Consider the following 19,789-nt stretch of genomic DNA (forward strand, 5'->3'; position numbering starts at 1 on the left):
ATATGCAAAGAGATGCACCTCTCTTGGATAAGTAGCTGAATATATGCTAAGAAGAGGTGTGTGGGGGGAAATAGGAGGGACTCACCACCTCCCAGTGTTCATTATAACCTATATCCTTTTCCTGCCTCCTCAAACTGGTCCAAAAATATACATTATTCTCTCTCTCTCCTAGAATAGCCTGGATTGTCAACCATCACCATCAGAAAGAGAAATACAAAAACGTATACTACATTAACAGAATCTCTAAAGCATTAGCGTTGAGAATATTACGAGGACACCACTGGAGGATTTATTTGGTTTAAAAACAGATGCTTCTTTCTAAGAATAACCTATTAGCTGCTGATGGTCATTAAGTTATATGCAATTAAGTAATAAAGTCATCTTATGCACAAGCTCTCCAAGATGACCGTGAAAATGGGAAATCTATTAAATTGTAATAATACTTTATTTATAATCAAAATGTATTGAACTGGTATTGACAGTTAGGACTTCTGCTATTTTAAAATATTCAGTTCGTAAATCCAAGTTTTCACAAGCAGTTCTGGATGTGCTATATTTGCTACAACTACCTTTCGAAAATGTGTGCAGCAAAAGGCTACATTAGCTAGATCCAAAAATAGAGCTAACTGTCATCTTCTGTAATATCACTCTAATGGCCTGTAGTTTTGACACACACTCCACCTTGTGGTTGTTTTATTTTTTCCTCTGCACACAGAAGATTAGGAAAGGCATGAACAGTGAGTTCAAGAGGTATGTGTACAATATGAGTAGATGAAGGATAATGAAATCTGAATGATGCTATAGGGCAATCTCTCAAAGTTAGTAGCAGTAGCTGGAGTCTGATGATTTTACAAATGGACAGGTTGTCCTAGGACTACAGTACTCAAAAGATTAGCTAACTATACGCCATGATTGGGGTGGCGGGGGGAGAAGTCTCATTTCAGAGAGTGGCGGGGGGAGAAGTCTCATTTCAGAGAGTTGCTGCCTGCAATTAATGTACTAGATTTTGTGTCCTGCTGGGTGATGAAGAACCATAAGAACATAACATTTGCCATAGAAAAAAATCAAACCACTGGTCCATGTCTTTAATATCTAGCATCAGTATCTGATTCAAACACCCATGGCAGGAAGTGTCAATGTCAATAGAGTTTCCTTGTATTTGATCTAAATGTATTGCCTGTTAAATTAATTTCAATGTCAGCGTCTCTTGGTACCTATATTTCACGAATGAGGCTTAAGGAAGGGGGAAAGAGGAACTTCATGTATTGAGAATACATCAGTCTAGTTCTTTCTAAGCCCTCCTTTCTAGGCTCAATAAACCTATTTTTTTATTATAAAATATGAATGAATACCAAAATAGTACAGCAATAAAGTCATGCTGAAATGATATGAAGCAGCAAGATCATAGGGCAAGAGAGAGAGGGCAATATTTATCATTTTGTGTTCAAAGTGCATAGGATAGAAAAAAATGTCTTCCTTGTGTACTACAAAATTATTGGGGCGGTGAGTTATATGGGCCGGTGGTGCCCAGGCTTCAGCAATATTCAGGGCACGGGAACCAGACTCCACCAATGTTCGGGGCAGCGTCTTACCCTGCCTGCCGCCCCACCACATCACCTCCCCTGAGCGTCCCTGCCTGCGCCCTGGGTAGCAGCCAGCTGCCTGCTGTGCTCTGCTCTGCCGACTCCCAGCATCAGCTGCCACTGCTGTGTCCTAGTGGTTATGGGGGTGCTAGTGTGAGGGCAGGCTGACCCAGCCCCTGCTCTTCCACTTTGGGCGGATGGACCCTCCCCTTTTCTGGCAGGACCCTCCACCAGCACAGGGGGCCCCCCGCACTCACTGCTCCTGCCCCAGGTTGGGCAAGGGGCAGCCCCATCCCCCACCCCAGTGAGGGGCAGCAGCACGGGAGGAGGTGCACATGTGATGGCAGACCTCCCCTTATCCACCACAGGAGAGGCGAGGAGGCTTCCTGGATCTGAGAGTGGCTCTAGGAGTACATGCAGTGACAGTGGTGCAAGGTGAGTGTGCTGAGGGGGCGGGGGAGGGAGAGTCCTCCCCTCTGGCCACATCCGGAGGCAGCCTGCCTGTACCCCAAACTCCTCCTCTCTGGCCCTGCCCCCACCCCACTGCCTGCACCCCTAGCCAGAGCCCTCACCCCCACTGCATCCCAACCCTCAGCCCCACCCCAGAGCCCTCACTCCTGTACCCCAACCTTCTACTTGAGCCCCTCCCACACCCCTCATCCCCAGCCCTGAGCCCCCTCCAACACCCCAACCCCTCATCCCCAGCCAGAGCCCTCATCTCCCCCCCCCTCAAACCCTCTGCCCTAGCCCAGAGCCCCCCACCCCTACCCCTCATCTCCAGCCCCACCCCAGAGCCCTCACATTTTTACGTTATTTTAAAAAATATATATATACACATATCCGCTTACAAGGCAGGTGTGGTGTGTGTGGGAGGGGAGGGTGGTGGGACTTGGACCCATTCTGGGCACCATCAAATATTATTCATACCTGCTGCCCCCAAAAGTTATTACTCAATGTAACATGAACAGGCAAGAAGAATTTGTTTGTTCACAATGTTAACTTGGTATTAAGGATTTTCATCATTTATCAATTCTACGTTTTTAAATTCCCTTTAGGTGCCTCATATAACTTGTGTATTTAATAAACTAACAACAGAACACCTGAATGAACATTAGCACTAGAAAGCAAGGAAGGGAAATCCAAGAGGAAAAAGGAGGGAGCAGGGGAAAAAAGCCAGAACAAGGATAAAAGAAATGGATGAAGAACACAAAAGGAACAGGGAAAATTTCTTTCCAGGCTGAGAAAAAAACTTTTGTATTTCAATTAAGTGGGAGGGTGCTGAGGGTAAATGAGAATGAGTATGTTTGAGAAAGGAAATGAAATGAAAAAAAAATTAGAAAGAAAAATCCACAACACGTCTTGAGTTTGCTTAGTCAAATTTACTTTAAAAATGATTAACTTCTTTTGCATATCTGTTAATTTGGGGTCTGAGGTGGAGGTAGGGACACAAACATGGAGTTGCTGATGAGAACCACTTCTGAAGTGGCACATAGGCCTTTTCTACAGTTAAGAGTTTGCTGTTATAGATATACCAGCAAGAGTTCTTTAACTGATATAAGTTGCATCTCTGCTAGAAGCCTTTTACTGGTATAGCTTAAACCAGCTCCCCCAATGGAAGAAGCAACAACAGCTAAAGGACTTTTTTGCTGATATAACTGTACCTACACTAAGGGCTTGTCTCCATTTACATTTTATAGCGCTCTAACTTGCTAGGTCAGGGATGTGGAAAATCATCCCCGAGCGCAGCAAGTCTGAGTGCTTTAAAGTGCTCGTGTAGACAGGCTCCGAGCACTGGGAGCTAATCCCCTGGTAATCCACCTCGCCGAGGAGTGTTGGGAGAGCTCTCTCATGCGCGACCACACTCGCACTTCAAAGCACTGCTGCGGGAGCATTCCTGCAACAGCTCTTTGAAGTTTCCAGTGTAGCCATGCCCTAAGGCTTTTGCCAGTATTGCTATGTCAATTGGTTAGAAGTGTGGAAAATGTAGTACTTCTAACCGACACAGCTAAGCTAGTACAACTTTCTAGTGTAGACCAGGGCCCAGGCCCTAAGGTGATGGGCACATTAGAATCGTGTCTATTTTAAGGCATTTCTGAATTAAATTGTTGCTTCCTATTAGGTATACAATTAGGTTTAGATGATGGGGAACTTATTTCCCCTGAAATTTCAAATGCTGAATTTAAGTTTTTTCTGCAAAAAAGAACATTTAATAGTTATTCCTCCTCCTTTTTTCATTATTTACAAATGGAGTTAAAATAATTGGTGGAGCCACTGAAAAAGACATTCTTAAACAAAGGAGTTTAACAGCAAGTACAATGCTGAGAAGAAATTAACAAAAACACAGAAGAATTATATATAGCTGTTGAAACTGATAACATTCCTTATTCCCTTTCCTTTCATAAGCTTTAGAGATAAGAGAATCCAATTAGAAAATTGTAAAGGCTCAGAGCCACAAAAGCAAAAGATACAGTAATGGAAAGATTCCAAGATGACCTGATTAACTGGTCACATAAAGAATTCACAGTGCTACTGGCAGTGAAAACTTCTGTAATGTAAAAGTAATCACATCTGTTATTAATCCACTAATGTAGCTTTAGTGCTACTCTCTCACATTAACTGCACTAAGACTCAGGAGATCTGTGTTCAATTCCCAGTTCTATAACAGATTTCCTGTGACACATTTGTCAAGACAGTCAGTTTCTTTGTGTCTCAGTTCCTCATATGTAAAATGGAAATAATATTTTCTATCGCACAGGATTATTGCAAGGAGAAGCTTGTTAACATTTGGGAGGTGTTTGGACCATACAAGTAATAGAAAAGCACATTTGAACAATTTCAGATGACAGATTTAGTCAGTTATTAATTGTAATGCATATGTTGCTCAATTTCTCCTTGTTCTAAGGAAAACAATCCACTCAGCCAAATCCATAATTGAGACCTATAATGCCAACTTTGTATTTTGCCACTCTCTCCTGCACTGCTCCAGCCCATTCTGTTCTTTCTGCTTAGGCCTGGTCTACACTACAAAGAAAGGTCAACCTAAGTGAGCTTGCACCAACCTCACTGTACATGTACCTATGCTATAATTGGTCTCCCAGCAATGTAAGCACCGTTATAGCGATGCAATATCACCACCTCCTGAGCAATGCAGAGCCATGGTCAATCTACTTAGGGTCAACACAGGTCATGCAGTGTCTACACTTGCCCTGCGTCGACCTGACAGTACTCCAGCAGCTGTCCCACAATTCTCCTATCCCCATGACAGTAGCTCCTGTGCTCCTTTCAAACTCCACTGTCCAGGGGTTGCAGAGACCAGAAGCCACTACTCCCCTCTTCCCCCAGATTTTGAAATGCGCTTTCCTGATTAACAGATTTATTTGAGCATAAGCTTTTGTGGGTAAAAAGCATCTGAAGAAGTGGGGTTTTTACCCACGAAAGCTTATGCTCAAATAAATCGGTTAGTCTTTAAGGTGCCACCGGACTCTGTTGTTTTTGTGGCTATAGACTAACATGACTATCCCCTGATACTTTACTTCACCTTGGTGAGCACACTTACCAGCTCACCTTAGTTATGTGTGTCCAACCATGCCAGCTTCACAAACACAGAAAGCTACTACATAGATTACTGCCTGTTGCAGGCCAGAATTGGATCTCCTCAGCCTGTAAGGCAAAGAGGCTGTGCAAGCACAGCTACATGCTAGCCCTAGAAATATTGACATCTACAAGCAGATTATATGGGGCAAAGGAGAACGACAGGGATCAGCAGCAGTGCTATGCGAAAGCAAAAGGAATTACAGCAGACAGACTAGAAGGTATGGGAAGGTAACAAGAAATCTGGTGCTGCCTCACAGACCTGACACTTTTACAATGAACTGCATGCACCTCTTGGTAGTGATCCCACCAGCAACCATGTACAACTGTGGACACTGCAGGAGCCCACCGCAGAGACCCCTGCTGCAAACGTTGAAAAGGAAAAGGCAGGGGAGGGGAGGGCACAGCAAATCAAGCCATGAGCCAAGAGTGGTTTGAAACTTCTCCTGAGTTAAGCCAGTCCCTGATGGTGAGCACAGAGGAGCCTACTGCTGAAGGGGAAGGGAGCTTAGGTAAATCTCATAGTAATTTTTCCCTTTTTGTTGCCCAAACCCTAGTCTACCTCCTCCCTCCCCACACTGCACATCACCATTTTAAATGGTACTTGTGCCACCTTCAACTTTAGTGAACAAAGGCATTGATTTCTATTTGATTACTTTAATATTTTGTCTTAACATTATGCCAGTAGAGAATAAATTAAAAAAAAAATAGCATGGTAGTACAATTACACAATCCACATCAGCACAGTGTCCTGTGCTCAGGTAGAGGTAGAAGAAACAGAGGTAGTCAGCCTGTTTTTCCAGCTTGGCAGTGAGCCATGCAGAGTACTTCATTTATCTGAATAGGGATGTCCCTTTTGTCCTTGAGAGATCTTGATGAAAATTTCATTAAAATACTCTGCAATTCTCTCCTGAACATTTATACAGACGGCAGCCTTGTTTCTTGCTGTGCTAGAAGAATTTCCATGCCACTCTGCGATGAGTACCACTCACACTACTGTATTAAAGGGGATAGCAGTATACAGACCAGGCAGCTTTGGGCTGCCAGGAGCAGCTGGGTTCTCTGTGCCTTTATCACCCTCAAATAGCCAAGAGCATCCCTGGCTGTGAAAATATTGCCAATATTCACTGCACTTGCCCTATACCCATATCCAGCTTTTAAGGCTTCAATACACCAAAACACTTCCTCCTCCCCCCTCTAGGCTAGACTGTACTCACCAGGGTTTGAGCTCCAGAGCAGTGCCTTGACGAGGCACTCAAATGCTAATTGTCACTTTAGCTTTGCTTATTAAAAGTATTTCTGGGACTAATGAAAGAGTTTTGAGACTTAACTTTCCCTTTCCATTGTGACTATAAATCTAATGGTGTATCTGTTTGTATTAAGTCAGTACCTCTGGTGTGGTTTCCTTGAGTGGTCCCCTCTCCACGCCTGCTGAATATCTTACCTCATCAGAAGGAGAAAAAAGAACTAGAGAGGATAAGTTCAGTGAGATCCCCAACTCCTCTATGATCTCAGACAGTAAGTACAGGGCTTGGAGGGGTCATGTGACCACAATCATTGAGAAGGACCAAGAATGGAGGGATCAGCTGCTGCAAAAAAAGGGAAGAGGACCGAGTGGCACATTGGGAAATGCATCAAAGCATCATGGGTTTGCTCAGGCAACAAACCAATGCTGCAGTACATTATTGACCTATCTGCCTAGAGACTACCAACTCCGCAACTTTTCCTATCCTTGAAGAACTCCATGGCCACTATTCCCTACACCACCTCAAACACAACAGGTGGATTCACATATGTACCCCTACCACTCCATGCCAGGGAAAAATGAGAACCACAACCACAGCCACAGGGCCCCCCCCACACACAGATAGAGACCTTTGAAAAACCACAGGATCAGATAATACTAGTATTTATTTCCTTTTTGTTCTTGGGTTTTTAGAGGATGGTTCACTGTTATAGCATTGCTAGACTGTTTTTACCCTATTTTTTGCACTTTATTGTGTGCAAAGAAGCAATGAACAAAAAAGTTCTGGTTTTGGAAACTGAGTATCTTTATCATTGTACACCAAGCATCACAGAATTCAGAACAGGAAGCACCGACCCATGAATGCTGTTCTATATTCATCAGATAACATGGTTCATCTCAACCCAATAGTGTAGCAGTCACTTTTCTCCTTTTGCTTCACAGATGTTTTTGCAGTTCACAGCATGCAGCTGTAACAATGGTGATTGATGTTAGCCTTGCTGAGATGCGATCTCGCAAGCAGGAGTTGCCAGGAATCTTTACATCTACCAAAAGCACATTCAATCATTCTGCATCTTCTCAGCTGGTAACTGAATCTTTCTTTGGTGTTGTTGAGGAGCCCAGTGTACATCTTCATGTGCCAGGGAAACAAGAGTAGGCTGGGTCCCCCAGAAACACTAGTGGCATTTCAATATCGCCAATTGTAACATGCAGATCAGGGAAGACTACCCCTGCTTGCAGCTTTTGAAAAAGTCCTGCGTTCCTACAAATGCGAGCATCACGAACCTCCCCCCACCACCCACACTAATTGTCTGTGAAACATCCACAGCGATCCACCAGTACTTGCATAACAATGGAAAAGAATACTTTTCCGTTGATGTACTCAGTGACAAGGTGGAATGTGCCAGAATAGGGATGTGTGCATCATCTACCACACCATAGTTCAGGAATCCCATTGCTGTAAATCCATCCACTATTTCCTGAACATAACTCAAGAGTCACAACCCTGCATAGCAGGAGATGATTAATAGCCTTACATTCTTGGATCACAACAACCCCAGTGTAGTTTTTCCCAACTCCAAACAGATTGCTGCCAGTCAGTGGGCAATCACTACTTGCTTCTCCACTGCCAATGCAGCTCTTAGTTTGGTGTCCCTTTGACAGAGGGGTGGAGTGACCTTGGCACACAGATCCAGGAATGCAGCCTTTTGCAGATACTGCTTGTCATTCCTTTCATTACAACGCAATCCCATCAATCAGTTCTCATTTCTCAGGCTCAGGTGCATCAATCTATCATGTGGAGCTTCTCCATGAACGCCAACAGCAACCTGGCATTTTTTTCCCCGGCTGTGTCAATCATCATCCAGTTACTGTGCTTGAACATCTCCACATATTCCTCATTGCACACTCAATTGTAGTAGCACACGTTCAAGTTCTACAAATTCAGAAGAATCATGTGTTCTGTATTAGTAATACTCAGGAGAGTTTCACTGAGTTGTGCATGGTCCACACTTCTGCCAGAGAGATTATGGAGTCCAAAAAAAAAAAAAAGGGGGCATGTGGAACTGTGGGAGGTTTAAAAAACAGTGCAAAAAATTATGGAACGGAGAAAATGGCATGGTGAAAACTTAACCACTACCTCTATAAATCCCTGGGTGAACTGGTGGCATTCCAAAAACCACTGCAAAGAGCAACCCACAAGGCCCTGAGCCGAACAGTGGTGCAAGGCACACTGGGATACTTATGCATGGTGCACTACATTTTACATCAATGCAACCACGCACAGGGAGGACATGCAGCACCGATGCATGCATCCAAGTATGCATGCACACAACATACTGCAGTCAGTGGTTATATGTTGACGTAACTTGTGCCAACCAAACGTCGTAGTATAGACATGCCACAATCTGATAAGTGGAGTCATAAGTTTCAAGATGCAGTCCAGAGGCTATCAACCCAGATGCTCAGGCTCTTCTCCCTCTGCAACCTGACAAACACAATAAAACTCACCATAGATTTTAAAGAAGTTGCAGTTGCAGTCTGCTATTCAGCTGGGACACTACCTTCATAACCAAATGGAAGGAGATGCAAATGAGAGACAATGAAAAGCGAGGTGCCTAATTAGATTATACATACAAAATATATATATTGTGTATACATATTTCATACAAGACGGCTACGTTAGAGATGGGGAACTGAGGCACAGAGAGATTTATGGTCAAAGTATCCATTGGTTTTGGACACCCAACAGACACTTAGGACCTGATTTTTCAGCATTTTAAGTAGCCAAAGCACAGGTCTCATTAACTTCAGCTACAGCTGAAAAAGTGCTTAGCACTCATAAATGAGACCCAGAATCTCAACTCAGGCACCCAGAAAATAAGGATCATACTATTAGAGACTACCTGTCAAAAATCTGATGTAATTGACTTGTTTAGCTTCACAGAGGAACTCTGTGGGAAAAGCAGGGATAAAGTCCAATTATCTAGGGCAGAAGTCAACTGACTTACCCATGAGAACCCTCCTTCTTGTAACACCCTAACTCATTCACTACACACCTTCCAACTTCTGCAAGAAATGAAGTAGAGGTCCTACTGAAAACATGTTCCTTAACTACATAACCCGATTCATCCCAGAACAGTCCATTTTGTGTACTATTGGAGGCAGATATCTTGCTGAAAAAAAAGTGATCACGTAATTAAAGACTTGTAATTAATACATACAAGGGGGCAAATTAAGGTTGCACTGCCAACCTAAATTCTGGCATTTCCTAACTTTTGAGTGCTCGACTTTGCAACCTTAATATAGTGTTCTTTTAATGGAGTTTGGTTGGTGAAGCTTCCTAGATTTTCTTAAAAAAGCAAAATGGAGACAAATTCCATCATGTGCATCATATTGACACCCCAAATGGTTCATCAGCAGGGTTGGAACCTTTAAATCCATTGCACAGACCTCTGCCACTCAAACTAATGGAGTAAATTAACAGTGGTATGTTGTCCTCCTCTACATGAGCAAGCACTAGAGAGGGCTAGGATACTTTGCTAGTGGGTTTCACTGATATTTGCTGACAGCAGAGGAATGATGAGACTCAAGAATCTTAGGTTCCATTCCAGGCTCTGCAGGGGAGTATGACCTAGGGGGCACAGACTCTTCTGACCATTCCCTCCAAACATGACCCCTTCTGCCCCATCCCTTTCTCTCTGTGCCTGTCCCCACCCTCTCTCTTCCCCACCCCTGGCTCCTTATCCTAGTCCCATTCTCTTCATTTAACCAGTCCCAGTCATCACTCCTCAGGCTTCACTTGGGAGAAACATTTTGAACTAGGATGAGGAGTTCATCTTGTCATCCTTCCTGCACAAAATGAACAAAAAGCCATTAGGAGGATTATTGAGGTTATATGAGCTGCATTGTCTTCAGTATGCAAATTACACCCCTCTTTATTTCTCCAGCTCATCTGCCCTATTCAGAGCAGTTGAGTGACTCTGTGCTGAAGTGAGATTATGGTTTGGAAGTGTATCTGTCTGACACTCAGTGCAGACAAGATTGAGCCTAACATTTCTAGTTTGGAAGAAGACATCAGGGATAGTATGGGAAGGCTGGGTCAGTTCCCTTTATTGGGGGACATCCTACTACTTATCACACATGATTGCAACTGAGGGGCCTTAGCTGTTTCTAGAAATCTAGGCTGCATCAATGGCCAAAAGTACTTATTTCACTTTGGGCTCGGCTAGGAGACTGCAACCTTACTTCTCAGATACAAGCTTTGCTACAGCTATCCATATATTTGTTACTGCAGAGTAAATGCACTCTACATGGTGCTACATTGGAGGACAATCCAGAACTTTATCTAATATAGAACACAGTGCACATCCCCCCTTGCTTACCAGAGCTTCATGCAGTGACCACATTACATCTGTGCTCCAAGACCTACACCACTTCATTTCTGGGTGTAATTCAAGGTATTGTTTCTGACCTATACAGGTTTTAACTGGTTTGGCTCCTGGCTAACAGAAAGACCATAAAAGAAAACATTTATTTCAAAAACTACAATTAACTGTCCTCCAAGCTGTATCATCCAAGAATGGACTAATTGGTGTGAATAGGCATGGGTGGGTTAGTGGCTTAAGATATAGTACTAAATATTCTCTTGCCCCAGTCGCCTCTCCCCTAAACTAAGGATCCACTCTTGCTACTATTGAAATCTGTGATAAAACTCCCATTGACGCTAATTGGAACACTATCAAATCCAGTAACAACAAAATCCTAAAGTTTTGTTGAACAGATTCTCTCCCAGATACTACAGAACATACACAAAAAATGCTGACTACAAGTCCATTTTAATTTTTAGACAGTGAAGTACCAAAGACAAAAAAAAAAAAACAAAAAAAAAACACACCAAACAAAACAACCCACCACCACCAAGAAGATAATGAAAAAACTTACTGCAGAAATGTTTTAAATTCCGATGGTTCGAAGTTCTCCAAATTAAAAGTTTCATGGTCTTTCAGATTACTTAATTGTTTTCCGGTACTGTGTAAGAAGAAGTCTGGAACTCTTGCTAAAAGCACTGCTTTATGTGCTCTGAATAGAGTATGACCAACACAAAAAGTGACATCTGCATGTATTTCTTCTTTAAGAAGCCTGTTAGAGGACAGGAAACATTATGCAGTTAAATTCAGATCTAGATGACACACTCTAAACACTGTTTATAATATATTGGAATCTTTAAAAAAATGCACTCTTTTTCTTTATTTAATTAGAGTGAAATATGAATGCCACAATTCAGGATATAGTAATCTAAAGAAAAAAATTCCTGTTGAAACTCAATTCAGTTGCTGGAACTGCTGTACTATGACCCACATCTTCAACCAGCACTATGGCCCACGTGCAATGCTGACACTATAATACATTGCTATGGCACACAGCCCCCCAGCTGGTGATGCCACTACTGCACTATGAGGACATGGAGTCAGAGGACTGTTATTAAGGGAGCACCAGGAAAAACAGGGACTGTAGGGAGTTAGGCTGGAAGCAACTCAGCCAGGTGGACAGAGCAATGGAGAGCGTTTAATAAAGTTCCATTTGTTCAGCTTAACTTTGCAATGCTTCACTCTTTGAAAATGAAACATGGTGGCAACAGCTGAGCTGTTTGCAGCAGTTTGCAAAGTGAGCCATGAAATGTGGCCTGAAGCCCCCACAGAGCCCTGGATTTTGCAGATACAAATCCAGCCCAGCAATGGACCCAGTTGAGGGAGGATTTAGAGCTGGTCATGCAACAGGACGACAATAGCAGGAAAGTAAAACTATTATTTTATGTTATTGGGGAACAAGAAGAGAGGTCTGCACCTCCCAAGGGCTCACCACTGCCTCAAGCCTCACAGCAGTCCGAAGAGCTCCGGGGAACTATTCCTCCCCAAAGCAGAACAAAAACTGTGGAGTGACACAAAGTTTTTCACTACATACCAATCTAAATAGGAGGGGATAGACCTCTACGTTACTGCCTTTTGTATACTGGCTGCTACATGCAATTTTTGGGGACTTGACAGATTCCATAATTCTGGACAGGACAGAATGCAGCACTTGGCTGCTCTGGGAAGGCGAAATCACCTTAGATAAATATTCAGAGTGTGAAGCAGAAGCCTCAAGAGAAATGACAACGCCCTCAGAAGTACATGCAGTGAGACAACAGCAAAGGAAAGCAGATGGCCAGGGTTCTATACCCACAGTGAAATGCATTTCTGGTGGGAAACAACATGAGGGGGTAAAAGACGTGCACCAACCTATGACCACAAGGAATGTGGAAAGTTGAACCATTTTTGCAGTGTGAGCAAGAGCAGGTGAAGGTCTCAGAAAGATTCAATTAAGACCTGTACAAAAGAGGGAGAGCACATCAGACAGCACTGTTGCCATCTTGACCCTCCCTGAATCCAAAAGTGTATCAGGTTCAGGATATTGGGACAGGAAATCAGCAAGGGAGAATACCACACTCCATGCATGCAACAATGTTTACAATACCAGCTGAAGTTTGTGGTGGTGGAGGAAAAACGCCATAGAGCCCTCTTGAAGAGCAGAGCCATAGAGCTAACCAGGTGCAGTGTGAGAATGTTATACCTGCTGTGAAAGCAGGAAATGGGGGAGACTCTATGATAATGAAGACCATTTTAAAAGGGTATGTTTTCAAAGGCAACGGCTGCAGTGAAGGAAAGCTGCAACTGAAAATAGACTCCACAGTAGAATCTACGTGCTTGCCACGTAGGAAGATTTCATTGGCAACACATAATCCAGTATCCAAAGAGTTCAAAAGTAGAGACCAGTACAACCTGGGTAAATAGTACAGAGGTGGTAAAGTAGTTATCAGACAAATTACATATCTTCATCGAGCCAAAGCCACTGAACCAGCATTGAAAAGATGCCACTGTTCACTGCCCACAATTGATGATACGGTGCCAGAACTTTCCAAAGTCAGAATTTTTACGGTCTGACGTGAGGAATGGGTTTTGGCACATAAATCTGGATAAAGAGTCCAGCATGCTGACAACTTTTGCAACACCATTGCTACTGATGGCTGCACATGCCAATGTGCATAAGCTCAGCACTGGTAGTGTTCCAGAGAAGACTCACCCAAGTGCTGGAAGAACTATCTGGGGTGAAAATAACTGCAGATGATATCCTCATCGTAGAGGAAGGGAACAAGGATACGAAATCTGAATGAGACCATGAAAGAAAACTACAAGCTTTTGTACAGTGATGCAGGAACAAAAACATAAAACCGAACTCAGGAAAAAAATGCAACTCAAATAGCGTGAGGTGACGCATACTGGACATCTGCTCATAGCAGAGGGACTGAAAGCAGATCCCAACAAGAGCAAGACGCTCAGAGACATGCCAGCTCCAGTGGATATGAAAGAGGTACAGCACTTCATAGGAATGACAAATTTTTTGTCCAGGTTCTGCCTACACCCAGTTGCAGTAGTGGAACCCATACATCAACTCGCAAGGCCGAATACTGAGTGGGACCGGGCAGGTCCCCAACAGCAACCATTGGACATGCTGACACAAATGATAACACATGTCCCTGTTTTGAAGTACTGCCAGGTAGGAGGGCCACTGAACACTCCTGCATGATCCATTGGAGAGAGGAGTGGGTATAGCTCTTTTGCAGGAGTAGCCAGTCGCTTATGCTAGCAGAACCTAGTCAGAGACTGAACAGTGGTAAATGCAAATAGAACAAGAGCTTTTGGCGGTGGTATTTGGAGCTGAGTGATTCCACAAGCACACCTATAACCCACCCAGTAATAGTGCAATCAGACGACAAACCCCTTCCAGAGACAATCAAGGCAAAGCCCTCTTAGTGCTCCATAGATATTGCAGCACCTCCAGCATTACCAGATAGAGCTCAGATATTGTCCAGGACAGTTACTGGTGTTAGCTGATTCCCCCAACTTGCTGATGCTGGGTAAAGGATCAGGACACTGAATCAATTAACATGCTACACTATCTCCCAGTTTTAACAGCGAAGCTGATGGAAATCAAAGGGGCAAAACAAAAGGACATTGACTACAGGCAGTCAAGAGACTGATACAAGTAGGATGGCCAGAAGACAAAAGTCAGGTACCCATAGGATCAAAACCATATTTTCAAATTAGAGATGAGCTGAGTATGCAGAATGAAATTGTATTTCAAGGACAGAGTTATTGTCCCCACCTTGTTATATAAGGATATAATGAATTAAAAAACAAAAAAACTCACACCCGAGTATTCACTGCTTTCTCTGATAGGCTCAAAAGTATGTTTACTGGCCAGGAAATGTATACATCAATCCACTCTTTGATAGAAGGGTGAGACACCTGCTGATCATGTGATAACCACCAGCAGGAAAAACAAAACAAAACCCTATCTTAGGAACTATACCTGACCAAGGGAAAAATTGGGAGCAGGCTTATTTACCTTCAAGGAAAAGTAGTACTTGATTATAGTTAACTACCGCACTGTGTGTGTCAATGCTCGGTGTGTTATACAAGAAGTAAGTCAGTGATTGACAAACTGAGGGCTCATTTTGCAAGATATGGCATTCCAGACACTATACTTACTGACAACAAACGCCAGATTTGCCTTGGAAGAATTCAAGGAATTTGCATGTAAATGGGAGTTTGATCACCACACCTCCTTCCAAGCAAACCCATAGGAGTAAGGTGGAATCAGCTGCAAAAACAGCTCAGAGACTGTTACACAAGGCTGTTTCTTCTGATTCGGGCATTGTTGTTAGCATCTGTTGGCATGCAGAAATACTCCATTATAGGGGTACCAAAACAGTCCAGTGCAGACACTGATGTGATGAAGGATCAAAACCAACCACCAATGAGGGGAGACCTGGTGTAGCTAGAAGAATGGGGACACTGCCAAAAGGAGATGGCCAACAATCTGAGAAAGCAGGCACTAAATGTACAGCAGGTCAGCCAAGGACTTACCCTGGAGATAGGCATTCCTGTGAGGATCCAGCCATTAGAACATACCAAAAGGACAGGACTAAAGGAGTTGTGAGGAGTGCAGTAGCAACCAGGTCGTACAAGATGACTATGCAAGAAGGACAAGTGATCCAGAGGAACCAGAGACGCATACAAGACAACAGACAACACCCAGAGAGCATCTATAGAGATCATCACAGAATAGAGACACAGAGAACTATCTGAAGGCAACTCCACAGGGCGGGAGGAGACACAACAAAGAGACAGTTTGCTAGACTCAGAACCCTGGTCTACACTAGAGTTAGGTGGACATAAGGCAGCTTATGTCAAGCTCACTCTGTAACGGTCTATGCTACAATGATGCTCCCACAGATGTAAGTCGCCCAGTACCTTGACTTAATAACTCCACCTCCTCAAGAAGCATAGCGCTTAGATCAATGTAGTTAGGCCAACAGAGCGTGTCTGTGAAGGAACTGCATTACTCACACTGCCTGTTAGCTGTCAGCGCCAGGCAGGGCTCTCAGCAGGAGACCGCCACCCCCCAGCATGGGGCTCACAGCAGGAGCTCCTCCAGCGCCAGGCTGACAGCCCTAGGGAGCAGGGGCTCGACTTCACAGCAGGGAAATTGACATTCTTACAGCATCATGGCTTCTATTATTTCACCTTTCCTCTCTAGCTCTGGCTGTAAGCTCTGGGGCGGGGGAGCTGAGATACGATGGCGATGCCGTGGCCTGATGCTGCAGCGCTGTGGCCAAAGTACACCCAGGGGGTGACCCCACCTGCGCCGAGTACCATGACAACGCTGGGGCTGGCCGCTCTCCCGAGGGTCCCCACCATGCCTCAGGTGCCCCGCTCCCCACGAGCGCACTTTGACCCGAGGCTGTGCCCAGCCCCAGGGCGAGGTGCCGTGCCCCCACCCCTACCTGCCGAGATCCTGACGGAGCTGCTCAGCCACCGTCTCCTTCAGCCTCTGCCGCTCCCACGCCCCCCTCCCGCCGCCTGCTGCCGCCGGGGCCCAGCTGGTGCCTTTCGAGACAGCGTCCCCCCCACACCGCGCCATGTGCCGGGATCCGCTCCCTCTCAGGCGGCAGCGACTTGTATTAACGCCGGCGAGAGCGTCGATGATTGACAGACGGTCCCCGAGCCACCCCGTTTATACGACATCGCTGGTATTCACGAAGACGCCGTGCTCCGGCGTTCGCCCTACGGCGCCGACGCCAAGCAGCCCAGGGACTCTCTCAAAACAACTAACTTGCCGGACGCCTTCTCCACACCGGAAACCTCCGCGCATTGGACACAGCGCCAGCTTCCCTCCTCCCATTGGGCGGACGGAAGCGACCTTGACCAATCGAGAATGCTCTCCTTCAGACCCATCTGCTCCGCCCCCAGGTTGCTTGCCTGGCTGCTGGGTGAGTGCCGGCCTGGGCCCCGCTGTGCGTGGGGAGCGGATCTGGCGCCGCGGAGCTGGGCAGGGCCCGGGGCGCAGGGCAGCGGAGCGGCCGGCCGCAGAGGGGTGGGGTGAGAGGCAAAGTAGCACGTGGCGCGGATCCAGGGTCCCAGCAGGGGGGTTCCGGCCGGGGCAGCCAGCCCTGGCTCAGCAGGGGCGGGGAGGAGCGTTGGACGCAGACAAGAGGCAGCTCCTGGAGCCCGGCGCGCTGTGGCAATCTGCGATTGACAATTTTAACACGTTTGTGGAGTGCCACCGTCAGAAGGCGGCCGGTGTGGTGAATGCAGGGCCCGGCGGTGCTTCCAGCGCTGTCCCCTGCCATTGCTGCCCTTCAGTGGCTCCCATCTGTTTTGTACTTGTCTCCCTCCAGCACGGGGAATGTTACTGGGGTGGGGAACAAGGCATCAGCGTGTGGGAGCACGATTATCACAAGGGTGTTTTTTTCTTGCATGCCACGGGTTTAAAGGGTTTAAAATAATTTGGTTTCCTGTAGCCACAACACTCAATAAACAACTTCAAATAAATAAAGACCCTAATTTATGTCTAAGGCCATAGGAAAGCATCATACAGTACAGTGTTGCACCAGCATTGTTAGGATAAAAAACTTTGAGTTCCATGGGAGTTGAATCACCCCAAATGACTGTCCCATACTGCAGCCACATTCACTATCTGTCAGGCCCATCTTGTCCTGCATCTTTCCTATAAAATAAAAAGTTAAACAGGTTACAGTGCTTTTGTGCAACCTTAAGAATGAGTATTCACCCTGACAGTTGTCATGGCAGAAATCTGCAGTTCTAAAAGCAGAATTTAAAATTAAACCTTAATTTTTTTCTTGTTGAAGTAGGCACGAATTACTTATCAGTCCACCCATCCGTAGTCCATATAAAAGATCCATGATAAAATAGACCTCACTCCCTCCTGGCCCCAAATGTCTGTTCACCTGTGTCAACTGTGCAGCCAAACAGGGTTGTGCACTTTGGGATCTAGCTTACTCACAACACTTTCCTAAATAATGATCCCACCTTTCAGCCTTGAAGGATGAACCCGACCTTCCCCAATTATTTCCCTTCCCTTAATGACAAGCCCATCAGTCTCCTCCCTCATGATAAACCCTCCTGGTATCCCTTTACTTAGGTATGACAAGTAGCCTGCCTGATACGTCTCCTGCCCCCATCACTATTGTGCTATATACCTTTAGTGGAAGTAAGCTTGAAGCACATACACATCTTTCTTCACACAGAGCTTTGAAAATTGTAAGTGTGGCCTCGTATCTGGGAGGAAGGCAGCAGGAGCCTAGTACTGAGAGTCCTCTTGAAGGTTATCCCTAAATAAATGTACTTACTGTAGTAGCACTGTTTTAACCTCAATAGAAATGAGTCAAGTTATTCTCTCTGTGTAAGAGACACACATGATCAAACCCAAACAGTACTACTTTGGGGAGCAAAGAAAGAGACTTTTTGATCCTCTGAAGAGAACAGATCTGAGAACACTGAAGGAAGCCCTTTTACAAATTAATTTGATGTTGTCAGTAAGCTACAGTAATATAACATCTCTACATGAAGTAGACCTAAAAGAGCAAGAACATAGGAAGAGTATGGCCACCAGAGGATCCAGCAAAACTGGATCTAATAGCTTCACTGCAATTCAAGCAGCAGCTGGACTTCTGTTCAATAGTAATATGAAACAGGTGGATTTAACTTAGCTTTTTCTTTCCATTTTCCTCTATTGTAATAAATAATATAAATATATAGCATATCTTAGAGACAAATAATCCTAGGTCTTGTTAATTAATTAAACTAACCCAACAGGGAAGACATCTCTTTTGAACATACATAATTCATTGGTATCCAACCGGTTGGGGGCAAACGCAGAATTGGCAAGTTTAACATTGATCCTGCCTTCATCATCCATAACTCGTATCTGAATCACAAGGGAAATTTTCCCCCAAAACATGTTCAAGCTTCATAGACTTAGAAGGTAAAGAACTTGTTTTCCAGAATGTATCTGCATTGGAAGGTGAACATTGAACCCAATGTTATGGTCTTAAAAACATCATAAAGGACTAGCATCTTCTTGTTTTGTTTTTCCAGTCTTTAGAAACCCCTGATTGTTATAAATGTTAGGCCATTGATTCTGTTTGAGAATGGCTTCTTGGAAGGTGAAATACGTTATAAAAAAGTCAGTGAAAATGTGCATCATTTCTTTAATGTCCAGATATCATGTTCACATTTGTTGTTGGTGCCATTCGTTTTCTTTTTCATAGATTTCATAAATTTTAAGGCCACGGGGAACCATTATGATAATCCAGGCTGACCTCCAGCAATAACACAAGCCATAACTTTCAGTTGAACAAGAGTATATAATTTAGAAAGACATCCAATCTTGATTAAAAGACTTCAAGTGTAGGAGAATCCACCACATCCCTCGCTAAATTGTTCCATTGGTTAATTACCCGCAGAGATTTAAAAAAAAAAAGTATGCCTTATTTAAATTTAAAGTTGTCTAGCTTCAACTTCTAGCTCTTGGTCTTACTTAACACCTTTGTCAGCTATGTTGAAGAACCCTTTAGCATTAGATATTTCTCCTTGTGTTAATAACTTATACATGGTAATCAATGCATCTCTTACCCTTCTCTTTGATAAACTAAAAAGGTTGAGTTTCTTAACGCTCTTAGTGTAAGGCAGGTTTTCTTGACCTTGCATCATTCTTCTGGTTTTGGACTGAATCCTCTCCAATTTTTTCAAAACCCTTTATTTCACTCTTTTAATTACTTATGTCTTTACTTACTTATGTCTCTTAATCCTGAGTCCAAAAGAGTTTTTTAGGAAGTTGTAGCCATAAAATTATGCCTCTTTTCTTATGAACAGACCCATAAACCTGTATATAAAGATGATCTACCTTCCTCTAGCTTTGAATGGTGATCTAATAATATCTAACACTTAATCACTTCTTATGAACA

The 19,789-nt window shown here is 44.2% G+C and overlaps 1 protein-coding gene across 6 annotated transcripts in view; it reads right to left on the bottom strand.

Annotated features, from left to right (window-relative positions):
* LOC102941321 (protein SPO16 homolog) overlaps nt 1-16,662 on the bottom strand; it is a 97,035-nt gene extending 80,373 nt beyond the window's left edge. For 3 of the 6 annotated variants that reach the window (XM_037906443.2, XM_037906444.2, XM_037906448.2), the window contains exons 1-2: nt 16,307-16,662; nt 11,362-11,559 (exon numbers count right to left, since the gene is read on the bottom strand). In XM_037906443.2, coding sequence (XP_037762371.1) covers nt 11,362-11,559; nt 16,307-16,443 — 335 coding nt within the window. In that variant the 5' untranslated portion in view covers nt 16,444-16,662. Of the gene's footprint in view, nt 1-6,618; nt 6,764-8,928; nt 10,101-11,361; nt 11,560-16,306 lie in introns of those variants that run through there. The other 3 variants (XR_005226446.2, XM_027821363.3, XM_043521366.1) reach the window with 2 other exon arrangements.
* Between the last annotated feature and the right edge of the window lie 3,127 nt (nt 16,663-19,789).

The sequence above is a fragment of the Chelonia mydas genome, chromosome 8 (assembly GCF_015237465.2).
Source record: "Chelonia mydas isolate rCheMyd1 chromosome 8, rCheMyd1.pri.v2, whole genome shotgun sequence".
NCBI classification, from domain to species: domain Eukaryota; kingdom Metazoa; phylum Chordata; order Testudines; family Cheloniidae; genus Chelonia; species Chelonia mydas.